Here is a 13,902-nt window from a genome sequence, read left to right as displayed (position 1 = left end):
CTAATACCCGATTTAATGCTCCTTGACTTCCTCCTATGAGAGAAGTTAAATTGATTATTTAATAAGACGGAACGTTAAATTAAATTAACCATTTAAATAAATTTTAATGTTAAAATAGAATTTTTGAAAATATATAATTGAAAATTTCACCTCACTAAGCAGTTACTTAAAATAACTCATTTCTGTCGCTTGCAAAAAAAAACAAAATTATACATAATTTTTTATTTTTCCAAAGTGTATCCTCATTATTTAAGCTGTCCAATATAACAGTCAAAACATGTTCAATGCCCATATAATTTTTTAAAATGTCACTTTTTATCGCTCGATACTCTAAAGCAATAATTTTAAAACGGATATTTTTATTTCAGGATGCCACTCGAGTGGGGATATAATCAAGAAAACGGTAAGGATTTTTTTCTGTTTTAAATGATATGTAATTTGACAAATTGGAAGTGCATGTTGTTGTTTAAATCAAACCAATGCATCCTTAAAGTGCATTAGGTCATGCAAGGATTATAAAAATCGTGGTTTTTTTTCACTAACCATGTGATTTTCTTAGTATAATACTCTTATCATTAACTGTCAATTAGTGCACAAGTTTTAAATATTAAAAAAATTCCTGGCTTATAATAAGTCGACTTTTTCACACTGTAATGGTTTTTAAATTGACAAATCTTAATGTAATTAGGAATAATGATGATATCCTAATTGGAATCAGAATTTTGGAAAATACGAGCAACAACAACTCATTATTTATGATTACGAGGAATATTTGTTAATATCTAAGATCAACTTTTTTTACTTCGTGGTTTTCAAGTTTAATATGTTTTTATTTCGGATTTGGTGTTTTTTCATTCTTCTTGATTTTTGTTCATACTATTTTAAGAGCTTTAGTTTTCTTATTTTCCATCGCCTTCTGAATCAAAAAAATATTTTCCTGAAGAGCAAAACCATGACTTTATATATAAAATCGGCATTTAAATATTAAACTTCAACACTAATCGTCACGTTAAAGGTTCAAGTTACAGATCTGTTATCACTTGGTCATCATATGAATTATTACTAATTAACACTGAATCGAATTGCGTATATTTGTATTTATTTTTTAGCAAAATCGTGTTAACTTGATCGTGTCATTCGAATACTATTAGATATCAGTACTAAGAAGGAGAGTCATGTTTCTTTGTTTCCCTAGGTAGGTGAATAATGGGAAAAAGATAGACAATTACACGTGTTTTGCCCTTAATTGAGGAATCATCAGGTCTCATCACACACTGAAAAACCGAACAAAAAAAATAATTTAAATTGAGTTGAATTGCGTAAATAAAGTAAAATCGCGCTGATCTGATTTCATTTAATTAAAAACTAACTGACTTACTGAATATACCGGTCTGGCAAATCTGAAGATACATGAGGGTCTGATGTATCTTCTACTTATATGTGCTTCTCATTAATTATTAATGTGAATAAAAGAAATGCCTTAGAAACATACGTCTATTATGTTCTTAAATTGCTAGGCCTGTAATGTTTCTCCGGGTATTATAATGAAACCTTTAAATTGTTAGATGATGATTTCTTCTTTTATGTTAATTACAAATAGGCGTGACTGCGTGTGATCACTTAATGTGTCTCTCTTCTTATTATCCAATTTAACTCATATAGACATGAGATGACTTTAATACTGTTTTAAATCATTTAATATGCATCGATAATTATTGACTAAAACGCCATTACTTTTTTTCTGGCAAATATGAAAGCTACAATAATCGATCAGTGATCATAAAAATGAGTTTAGTAAATGGGTCCTGCATTAAAAGGACTATAGTGATTTATTGAATATACCGGTCAGGCAAGCGAAGGTTTTAAGTGCGCAAAAATGGTAGTGTTATGCCGCAATAAAAAATCTAAGTCACAAGTTAAAAAGAGAACGATAATGTTTCTTCTTTGTACTATGATCGAGATGTGCAACCTATTGAATTTCTTTTTTTGAGTAGCAAGCGCAAGTGGGCAATCGATGAAGCATTATTGTTCTCTCTTAATGATTTGCCTATGAATTTCTGTTGCATGTTATTGCATGAATATTTTGGTACCTAAGAAAGAAATTTACCAGGCCGTTACTGGGTAATACGATAAAGACAGAGATTTACACGTGTTCCGTCTTTATCTTTTAGAAAGAACTTCTGAAGATATATGAAAGTCTAAAAGTATGTCTTTATATCTCTGCTTCTCATTATTTGTTATATGCGATTTCAAAAGGCAAAGATATGCTTTAGAAATACATATCCATTATATTATCTAAATGTCAAGACTGCTATGTTTCTCTATCACCTTTACTTTGCTTTAAAAAAATATAAATTAATTGAATTGCATAATTTTGATTTATTTTTCTGACTCATTTGATGTCATTTCATCGAAAACTGAATATACCGATCTGGCAAATGAAGACCTTAAGTGCATGGAAATCAACATATCAACTTGCAATACCAAAAAAATAAAGTAAAGAGGATCAGGATAGGATTTCTTCTTTTTACTTTAGCTGAGATGTGCGACGTATTGTTTTTTCGTCTATCAATAGCAAGCGCGATTATGGGAAATTGATGAAGTATTGTCGTTCTCTCTTGAATGTAATGCTTTGCCTATGAATTTCTATTGCATGTTATTGTATGGATATTTAGGTACCTAAGAAAGAAATTTGCCAGGCCGTTATTGAATAATAGTAAGAAGACAGACAGTTATATGTATTTCGTCCTTAATTGAGACATTACCTGTTTGTACCTATAGGAAGAAACTTTTTTCTCCTTATTATTCAATTCAACTCGAGGACAGACACGATTAATACTATTCTGAATAATTTACTATGTATCGACTATTATTGACTAAAATGCTATTACAGACCTTGAACTTGCGCTTTTTTTTAATAAATATGAATGTTATAATAATCGATAATTATATGCGATGTATTAATCAGTGATTCAAAAAATTATTTTTGTAAATCGCTCGCGTATTGAGGCGATATACTATAGCCACCTTTTGAATATACCGGTGAGGCAACCGAAGATCCTGAGCGCGCAAAAATGGTAATATTAACAAGAATAAATTTAAGTCACATATTTTTTTTATACCGGTATTTACAGTTTTTTAAGGGCCATTTTTATGTTGGACCTATACCTCAACCAAGACGACCAGTATACGCAAAAAACCCATAGTTTAGTTTCCATAGAATAATGAGATTCCATTGAGTTTCTCTTCTAGAAATGATTGCACAAAGTCTAATCTGATATTTTTGTTTTTGTTGGGTCACTCTCCACGAAGAGATTTTGTTTGCATTAGGGCTGTTCTGGATATTCTCTCAACTTTTTAGCTTGGACGAAACAAAATACTTTACTCTGCAGAATGGATAGATTTGGAATATGGATAGAATTGGATTTGGAGAAAGAGTTACACTTCAGTTTGAAAACAGAATTAGACGATAAAGCCTAAGAACTTACGAGTATACTTGAGGACAAGAACACAATATTTCAAATCTTTAGAAGTAAATTTACTCAAAAGAGTTAGCAATTAATAGATTAAATGCGGTTTGTTTAAGGCAACACCGCATGACCATTAGTTTGGAGGGAGAAGTTTAGGAAAGCAAAAAAAAATGGTTGAGGCTCTAAAGCAAAAAATGCAGGAAGCTTAACCTCCAACAAAGCTTATGTTACTTGGAACATCAAAACAACATACTAGAAACAAAATAAACTCTTGGAAAATTCCATATATAGACTTTAATAGGGTCAATTTTGTGAATGACTTTATAGATAGGTTGACAGATAACAGTACTAGTAATAAGAATTTGATATTTATTAACATAGCCAAAGCGGAATTTCATGTAGAGGATAGCATCATAAATAGGTTTTAAGAAAATATTAGTTTAAGCTTTGAAAATGACGTGTTTCAGCCAGATTCTAAAAATAATTAAAATCAAATAGTTGCAGATCCTTCTTCTCAAATTTACACCTACATTTGCTTACATTCTTCCGTTATTCCTTTTCGTATTTCGGTATCTTTAATCCAAGGCAAATAAACTATAAACCATTAAACACTTCAAAACAGAATATTGAAACATCAGTCAGTAGATATAATTTACAATACAGATTTTAACATAAGATCTCTAATTCATTCTTTTAGTGATATTTATTTATTATTAAATTTACGGGAATCCCAATTTTACAAAATAAATGTACAAAGTAGATTATTACATAATAGATAGCTTAACCTAGTGAGCTGAGATAATGTAAATAAATATATATATATATCTAAGAACTGAGTTGACACAATTACAGTCATAGTCTGCTCAGGCTATTCTTAAAAACGGACAGTGAACTACTACATAAATTAATGTTATGAGCGTTTAAGACACTCAGAGATCTATCGATAGGAGAATGACGGCCATATTCAGTTCTGTGCATAGGAACATGATAAAGGTCAAAACTGCGTAGAGTTCTATTTGGAACATTGAGACCCACTTTAGAAAGAAGGTGAGAAGCACTAATCATGCCATTAACCAGCTTACAAAGATCAGCGTTTACACGCCTTTGGGCCAATGTATCCAGGTTAAGTGTTACTCTCATGTCCTCACGATGGTACTTGTCAAAGCTAATGCCCATTCTAAATGCAGCACACCGTAAAACTCCATCTTGCACTCCCTCAATCATATCTATTGAATTCTGATATAGAGGAGACCACACTACTGAAGAGAATTCAAGATTAGATCTAACCAGTGAGACATAAAGGAGTCAATAGGCTTGCAGAGAGAGATGTGAACTATACCTGTTTACAGCACCCAACACTCTTAGTCCCTTTAAAGTTATTTTAGAGATGTGATGAACAAATCTCAGATGCTCATCGAACCACACGCCCAAATCCTTGACTACATTCACATACTGCAAGGACTTACCAAGGATACTATATGTAGAATTGAATCTCTTCGAACCTCTATGAAATGATATGTAGCAACACCTGGAAATATTGAGCCTCAATTCGTTCATCACTGACCACTCACACAAAGCATCAAGGTCTTTCCGAAGTTTGGCTATATCATTCACCTGCTTAATCTACATGTAGAGCGTCAGGTCATCAGCAAACATACTTACAGAACTATAACTGATCACATTAACAATACCATTCACAAATAGATTGAAGAGCAGAGGGGCACAGTGAGATCCCTGAGGAACCCCTGAGACTACATTAGTAGGTGCAGAAGTACAGCCATGCACCTTCACACTCTGAGTTCTTCCTATCAGAAAACTCTTTAGCCATTTTAAGAGGGAGTCATGAAAACCAGCACTTTACAACTTGGCCAGCAAGAGACCAAAGTTTAGCCTGTCGAAGGCGCATCAGTCTGAACCCCCCTCTCCAAAGCTCCCAACAGATCACACTCGTATTGAACCAAACTGCTGGTTGTGGATTTCCCAGAAGAGAATCCTGACTGTTTTTCACTAATGACTCCTTTGCATTGTCATGTTAGCTAACCGCAAACCAAACTATCAAACAATTTGGCTAATGAGTTTTAAATACATACTTCGCGATAATTGGCAATATCCCCCCTATTGCCAGCCTTAAATATCGGCATGATGAAACTGTGCTTCCAAGCTTCTGGGAAGGTAGAGTCCTGTAAAGACAAATTAAAGATAATCTGGAGAGGCCTACTAATTGTATAAATACAGTTCTTTAAAGAGACATTAGGTATATTACCTGGCCCACAGATAAACTTGTTAGGTAATTTCTGGATCTTGGAAAATACCTCCGAGAGAGTGAAGCATCCAAAAATAATATTCTGGGAACCAAATTCAAGAGAATCAGGAATGGGCTAGTTGTAAACTGTAGCAAAAAACTTTGCAATCAAATCAGTAATTGCTTCCCTAGACTCTGCCATTTCCTGGCCCAAAAACATCGAATTTGGAAATGCATTGCTCTTTCTTTTGTCATTGACAAACCTCCAAAAGTAACGACTATTATCCACCACTGACCTCTCCACTTTACCGATATATTCACTAAAGCAAGATCGTGTTCTACTTTACATCGAGATCTAAGGGTCGAAAAATGAGCATAGAGTCAGAAAAAAGAGTCAGGTGAGGGAGTAGACGTATATTTCCTGTGTGAAGCCTTCTTTTTACAAATTAAGTCTTTAAGTAAAGGACTAAACCATTTAGGAAAAGATATAAAAGAAGTATTAATTAATTATTAATATCACTTGTTTGTTTTAACTGAGACCTGGGTATATTACCACTATTCTGATCATATAATTGGTAACACTGGTTATTAACTGTTTCGTAATGATCGCTTGACAAGGCCATATAAGCTTGTGTGCTTATATGGCGAGTCAGCTCTTGCAATGCTGTAGATACAACATTTTTTATTGATCACGCTGACTAAGAACATTATTGGTTATCTGTTAAAATTAAGTCACTCCGTTGTTTGCTATCAGCACATATCTCCTATGTATGATATTGTTATTTTTATGGAATGAAATGTAATTTATTCGCTGTTTGTAGTGGAGGGACGTGGTTTTTCACTTCGATTTTACAGACGCATAATCTATACCAGGTAATTAATGAGCCAACTCGAGTGACTCGGGAGTCAGTAAGCATGATTGACATCATTTGTGTGGATCGTAGTTTGGACTTAATTCGATCGGATACCATGGATTTATATGGCATGACTGACTATAGGTTTGTTTCCTCTTATAAAAATTTAGATATTTTACTTGTAGAGAAATCTCGTAACTTCAATAAGGTGCTGTTTGATTCTCCTATAAATTACATAGAGTTCAATTAAGTATTATGTCAGGGATCTATTGAGGAGACCATTGATAAGGTTAATTTCGAACTCACTCAGCTCTTTGACCAATTTACTCCTTTAAAAACAATTAGATCTCATAGACTGCGCAAACCTGATATATTATAAACCTGTCTATGAAAACTCTAATATACTATATCTATAACTGATACCATAAAATTAAAGTTATTATAAGTTGAAATGAGAACAGGGGTACAGGCAAGTGAATGTATAAGATTTTGGGACCCAAGTAAGAAATTTGCCATGCCGGTAATAAATAATAGGAAGAAGAGAGACAATCACAGGTCTCTCATCTTTAATTGGGGCATTATCAGATCTTATAGCAAAAAAATCAGAAAGTATCTTCTGCCTCATCATCAAATGTCTGAAAGTATCATATGTCTGCTTCCTATTAATTGTTATATGCGAATGCCAACATACATCTTTTATGTTCTTTAAGTGCTAGGCTTGTATTGTTTCTCCGCGTATTAAAAGGAGATCTTTAACATATGGGATCAATTTTCGTTTTATGTTAATTTCAAATAGAATTGTCTGTCTGTGATCACATACATTTTGTTTTCTCCTTATCATCCTATTTAACTCTAGAATAGACACAATACGACATTAATAACGTTTTGAATAATTTAATATGCATCGATTATTATTGACTAAAACGCTATTACAGACCTTGAACATGCACTTTTTCCAACTTTTCTGATAAATATGAATGCTGTAATAATCGATAATTATATGCCATGTATTAATCAGTGATCAAAAGAATCGGTTTTGTAAAACTCTCGCTCGTGCGTTAAGAGGATATACTATAGTGCTTTATTTAATATACCGGTCAGGCAAAGAAAGTGCGGAAATTCTAATATTACTTTGCAATAACACAAGCTAGGCCTGTAATGCTTCTTCGAGCATATTATAATGAGAATTTTAAACTATGAGATGATTAATTCTATTTTTATGCTAATTACATATAGGAATGTCTGCGTGTGATCACTTATAATTTTTTTCTCTCTATTATCCAATTTAACTCTAGCATAGACACGATACGACATTAATACTTTTTTGAATAATTTAATATGCATATTATTGACTAAAACGCTATAACAGACCTTGAACATGCGCTTTTTTCAACATTTCTGATAAATATGAATGCTAATAATCGATAATTATATGCGATTTATTAATTTCGGATCAGTGATCAAAAAAATGAGTTTTGTAAATCGCTCATGCATTAAAAGGATATACTAGTTGTATTATATTTACTGCAATTTTTATTAATTAACTTTGAAGGATTTCCAATTTTTAACTCATACCTCAAGCTTTAAAAGAACATGAATGAAATGAAATTTTTTTTATGGGTGCTACCCAAAAAAAATTATTAAAATAAACTCTGTTATTTTTGTTACTGCATTAAAGTTTTGAGTGAGGACAAAATTGTTTTAAGAAAACCAATTTTTTGCAACAGAAAAAACATCCTTTAACCCTAAAATTTTATAAACGAACAATAACCTGGTAATTGACAATGTGCAATGTACCGTCACAGCCTGAAACATAAAAGAACAAAGTAACTGTATTTTTTTGCTATAAATAAACCATTTTGAAGGATGATTATTTTTGATTGGGCATCGATTAATTACAATGCAAGGTCCTTTAATGATTTTACTCTGGTTTTAATAATTAAATTTAAAAAAAAATAAAGATTTTACAGGTCACGTCTGTTATTAATATTATGTCCCATTATCACAAAAAGCAATTAATTATTATGTTAATTACTGCAATAATACTTAATGTTTTTTCGTTTGCTCTTTTATTATTATTGTTATGTGATAAGTGTGTATGTTATGACAACCAATAAAAAAAAACATTCATTTAGTCCTTTGTTTTAAGAAGAATAACAAACCTATTTTCCTCAATTTGAAAAACAATACCTCCCCCTTATAAAACCTTTAAGGAAAATTGAATTCGATATTGAATAAAACATCATGTTTACGTAGGATTTAAGCATTTCAAGGCTTTGATGTAATATTCTAGTAAGGCATTTGATTATAAAAATCTATTTATTTTTTAAGGAGTAAAATGCTTAATGAAGCTAAGATTTACCATTATCCTTTTGGTACAAAGCAAAATTATGTACGGTGGTAAAATTTAAAATGACCTTTGCATTTTCGACTTCAAAGGTGGTCATCTAATTATTCAACAGGAATTTAGTACACGTTTAATTATTCAGTTACACACAATCACAATGCTTTTTCATTTTATTTCATTTAAAATGAAATTATTGCTGCCATTTGCATCTAAAAGATAGACTATAATATACATTCCAAGTTTTACTACACCTTCTTTTTACTCATCTAGAGGACATAATATGAACTAACGTTGTTAATTGTTGGCATATGACAGTTTTGATGTTTGAAGTTACAGTTACCATAAGCAAAATTATTTAGGCGCATGCGTTTTACTGTTATTACGGTATTTATCACTAAGACATGATTCAATTTTAGACACGTAGAAACAGGAAAGAGACAGTATACAATTACAAAAGTAAAGTCATCATGACAAGATTGGCACATAAGTGACAGAAGATTAATATCATTAAAGTAGCGTTTACCTATAAAGAAAGGCGTACTTATATATGACTTATGAAATATAAGAATTGTATACATCAACAATAGCTGTTTCACTATTTAACTCTATTGCCTTTGACATATTATGTAACTGTTTAACTGATTTGTTTTTGATCAAAAGCCAGAAGTTAAGGTCACGCACTTGTTTGATCATTAAAGGCGTGTTTACATATTATGAACTGCGTACTTATATATGACTTAATATAAGAGTTGTATACATCAACAATAGCTGTTTCACTATTTATCTCTATTGCCTTTGACATATGTCTTATTGCTTAAATCTCCGCCATACTTATAAGATAAAATTCGATTTCTAACTGATATCCATAATATAAACATAAGGTTTAAGGGTAAAGTCCAGTGCAACGATATATTAGAATGGTCACCCGTCAAAACACCAGCATTTTACTTCTCAAACAATGTAAATAGAAGGTGGATGACATTGTTTGGCAGGTGAAATGCTGGTGTTTTGACGGGTGACCATTCTAATATATCGTTGCACTGGACTTTAAGCTAACAATTCCAGTGCATTTTACTTCCCTGTTCGAACAATCCTTCTTATATCTTATTGCGAAACGTCTAAATGATTTCCCTGCAGTAGTACTTGCTATCTCTCCAGTTAATTATTATTATTATTATTATTATTATTATTATTATTATTATTATTATTATTATTATTATTATTATTATTATTATTATTATTATTATTATTATTATTATTATTATTATTATATGTAGCTGTTTAATTGATTTATTTTTGATCTAAAGTCAGAACTTGAGGCCACACACTTGTGTAAGTTTTCAAATACTTGTGCTATCTTTCAGAATCAATAAGACAAGAATAATTGCCTTAAAAAGAACATTTTAAGTGAAACTTTTGACAGTTGAACCGAGAGTTCATTCATTTTATGAATGTTAGCATTCATAGAATGAATCGGTTCTAGTCAGTATTAATGACAAATCAGCACTCGGGTATATGGTGTTATCTAGTTGTTTTGGCTATTGCAAATCCAGGGTTGCATTAAACTGCCTAATTGTGTATTTTCTTATACAATTATTAAATTTGCTTCTTTTAATAGCCCTTCGCAGTCCACTGGATATGACATCCCCTGCCAGTTTCTATGCTTCGTTGTCTTGTGTTATCTGATGTAAAGCCCAATGATGTAAAGACATGCCATAATAAAAGGATGTTTTTCATTGTTTTACGACTAAGTAGGATGTTTTTCGTTGTTTTACGATGCCTAATAGTTGTCGGTGTTTGTTCTCTGTAAGATTTCCTCATTAGTTACATGTTCTATCCAAGGAATCTTAAGTAGTCTTCTCATGCAGGATTCACATTTTAAAGCAATTTGAAGGAATTTGACTTTTAGTGACCAGGTTTTTACTCTATATAACAGTATAGGCCAGTATATGTAACATCACTTCTTCTTTACTATTCAAAAATGGAGCTCAAATGGTATCTCTTGTGGCGAAACGCAGCTGTTAAACTTCATAAACGTGTTTCGGGCAGTGGCTATGCGTATTGTTATCTCTTCGTTGTTATCCCATTTGTCGTTCAGTATTCTGCTCAAATATTAAATTTTTTTCTTATTCACTTTCTCGATCTCGTTAATGTCGATATAGAGTTCTGCCTTGTCGTGGAGTTGTCTGCTCACTATTATCAGGTTAGTTTTGTTTATATTGATATTAAGGCCACACTCTTTTCCTTTTGCGTTTATGGCTTTTACGATGGCTTTCAGATCCTCAATATTATCTGCTGAGATCGCCATATCGTCAGCGTGTCTTAAATTGTTGCTGGAAACACCATTTAGCTTTATTCTTCTTGGATTATCCTCTAGTGCTAGTTGAAATATCGTTTCCATGTATATGTATATTTTCCGTCAATTCTTATGATCTGTCTTTCCCATTCCAGAGTCTTGAAAACATCTTCTAATGTAAGAATGAATAACTGTGAAGAGATGGTGATACATTGCCTAACTCCCCTTTTTACCTTTCTATTTGAATTCTATATTTTCTGCTGTTAATTCTTACATTTCGAAGATAGCCCACAGTATACGGAGTCGAACGCCTTATTATACTTAACGAAAGCAAGGTGTACTGGTTCGTTCTATTCTATATTATTATCCGATCATTAGTATTTTGTCTACTAATGATCCGATTGACTGAATATGTTCAATTAAACTAAGTACAGCTGCCTGTTCAGGAAGTTGGTAATCTTCTAATTTGTTGAAAAGTCTATTTCTTATAATCCTTGTTAGCAATTTGCTTGGATGTGGAAGTAGACTTATCGCTCCATAATTTTCTAATTTTAACTTTATCACCTATTTTGTGTAATAGATTTACCTGAATTTCTTCGTTCTGTCATGTTTATAGAATAATACTTTGTGTTAGATATTTGTTGAGGATGTTTTTGATAGACTCAATAGTTGCAGTTCCGCCCAGTTTTATCATGCCACTTGTACCACCAACATCTCCTGGTGCTCTTTTATTCTTCATTATTGCCAATTTTTTTTCTTCTATGGTGATGCCGGGCAATTCTTCGGATCCAACATTAAGAATTTTTCTGTTCTGTCTTATACGGTAGACATTCTCGGTCATATTTATTAGTTTCCTTGTTTTTAGCATCTATGTAAAAGTTGTTAATTACTTGACATTTAACAAAATCAAGAGGTTATTATTCGTTGGTTGCCCTATCTATAACATTTTAAGTAACAATTATGATCTTGACAGATGACTTTTGACTTTCATAAGTTTATCACTAAAGCAACTCCCTAAACAACAAGTCAACACTCGAGTGTGTTGCGCAGTTTGGTTATTTTTTCCTGCCGAATCTATGATCGTCACAAACCGTTTACTTATGTATCTTTTTATATAATTATTAAATTTGTTTGAAACGCTAAAAAAATGTGTAATTTACTATAGACTAAATTTTTAGGAATATCGGTTTTCTTGTTATCTAATATTCATGTCAATGTTGTCAACCTCTTGACATTTGCTCGATTCAAGAAGTTTTTTACTTTACATAAATCACCTTCTTCTTCTTCCCCGTTTTTCATGAACTCGTGTCTAACTGGAACTTATCCATGTCTCTCATGGTTTATGGTGGTATTTTATGCAGGATATAAATGGCATGCGGCAACTAGCATAAGCAATAATTCTAGCATGGTCTTATATTCACTTGCGTTGTAATTTTTTTCTTCGATTATAGTGTTTAATTATTTTTGATGATGTCAATAATTTAGTGTATTTTAAGAATTTAAATTAGGTCGAGCTATGTCGAACCATGTGCGTTTGTTGGGCCTCTCATTCCATTGTTGCAAGTTGGTATCTGATATTGCAATTTATTTGGTCCTATTATCAATTTATTTAGTCCTATTATAGTCCCTTATTTGGTTTGGTATAATGTATAATCAAACAAGATATGGTTAAGTGTTCCGGGTCGTCTACATATACAGTTGGGGTTATCACAAATCCCTGTTTTATTGCTGTGAATTTTATTCAGATTTTATTCATTTTTATTCAGACAATGATTCGGTCTCATTCTAGTGATAAGTGTTGTTTCCAAGTAGTACATGCTGTCATGGGACAAGGTTTTTCAGGGGTTTTAGTTCAAGCCTTGCATAGTCCAGTCTTTTGGCTATTGGCCAGTTTGTGTTTATATGTTCCTACTTCTTCCATAAGGCTGCTTTTTGATCTTTTAAGAATTGCGATGCATCTATGAGGTTAGGTTGACCAATTTGTTCCATCCGCCTTCCTTTGTGTGCCAATTCATTTGCTTTTTATCATTTCCTCTAATTTCAGTGTGGCTTGAGATCCACAGAAGTCTGATGTCCATTTCCTGATTGTTTGCTTTGTTGACAGTGTTAAGTAGTCTATATCGATCTTTGTTTATTCCTAGTGTTGTAATTGATTAAAGTTCGCTGAAGGAATCCGAGCAAATGAGCAGTTTGTTTCCATATGAGGGTTTCCACAGTAAATCACCTCATATATGACTTTTGAACACTGTTATGACTTTGATAGATGACATTTGACTTGATAGATGATAGATGACATTTGACTAACAGTTGCTGTCATTTTGTGTTAACGGTTAAAGTAAACTCAAAAAACAGTTTCAAGCAGATACCAAGTTAAGACCAAACATGCAAACACCTTTAGGCATTGCTGGTTATATTTTATTAAGTAGACTGATGTCATAAAAAAGCTCTGTGTAATGTTATAATTATACATTTCATAGAATCAAGATCAAGATTTGACTTTTAAATATTTAATAGTGTCAAAACATTCAAATTGGTTATGTCAATGTCAAAAGTTAAACAGCTGTCAATGAGGCGATAACCTAGATAAAAAACTAATACTAGATGGAGCACTGAAACAAAAAGAAGTCGATAATAATCGGTTCAAATCGGAAATGGCTGCAGACTGTTATTATTCGTGATCAGTTCAGGGTTGC

At 32.2% G+C, this 13,902-nt stretch overlaps 1 protein-coding gene across 3 annotated transcripts in view; it reads left to right on the top strand.

The window, feature by feature from the left end:
- LOC126735040 (carbonic anhydrase 13) overlaps window positions 1-13,902 on the top strand; it is a 44,182-nt gene that overhangs the window by 20,601 nt on the left and 9,679 nt on the right. For all 3 annotated transcript variants that reach the window (XM_050438918.1, XM_050438916.1, XM_050438917.1), the window contains exon 2: window positions 369-403. In XM_050438918.1, coding sequence (XP_050294875.1) covers window positions 370-403 — 34 coding nt within the window. In that variant the 5' untranslated portion in view covers window position 369. The remainder of the gene's footprint in view (window positions 1-368; window positions 404-13,902) is intronic.

This window comes from Anthonomus grandis, chromosome 4, assembly GCF_022605725.1.
Source record: "Anthonomus grandis grandis chromosome 4, icAntGran1.3, whole genome shotgun sequence".
NCBI classification, from domain to species: domain Eukaryota; kingdom Metazoa; phylum Arthropoda; class Insecta; order Coleoptera; family Curculionidae; genus Anthonomus; species Anthonomus grandis.
Note: the sequence above shows the minus strand (reverse complement) of the source record. Positions and strands in the feature narration are given on the sequence as shown.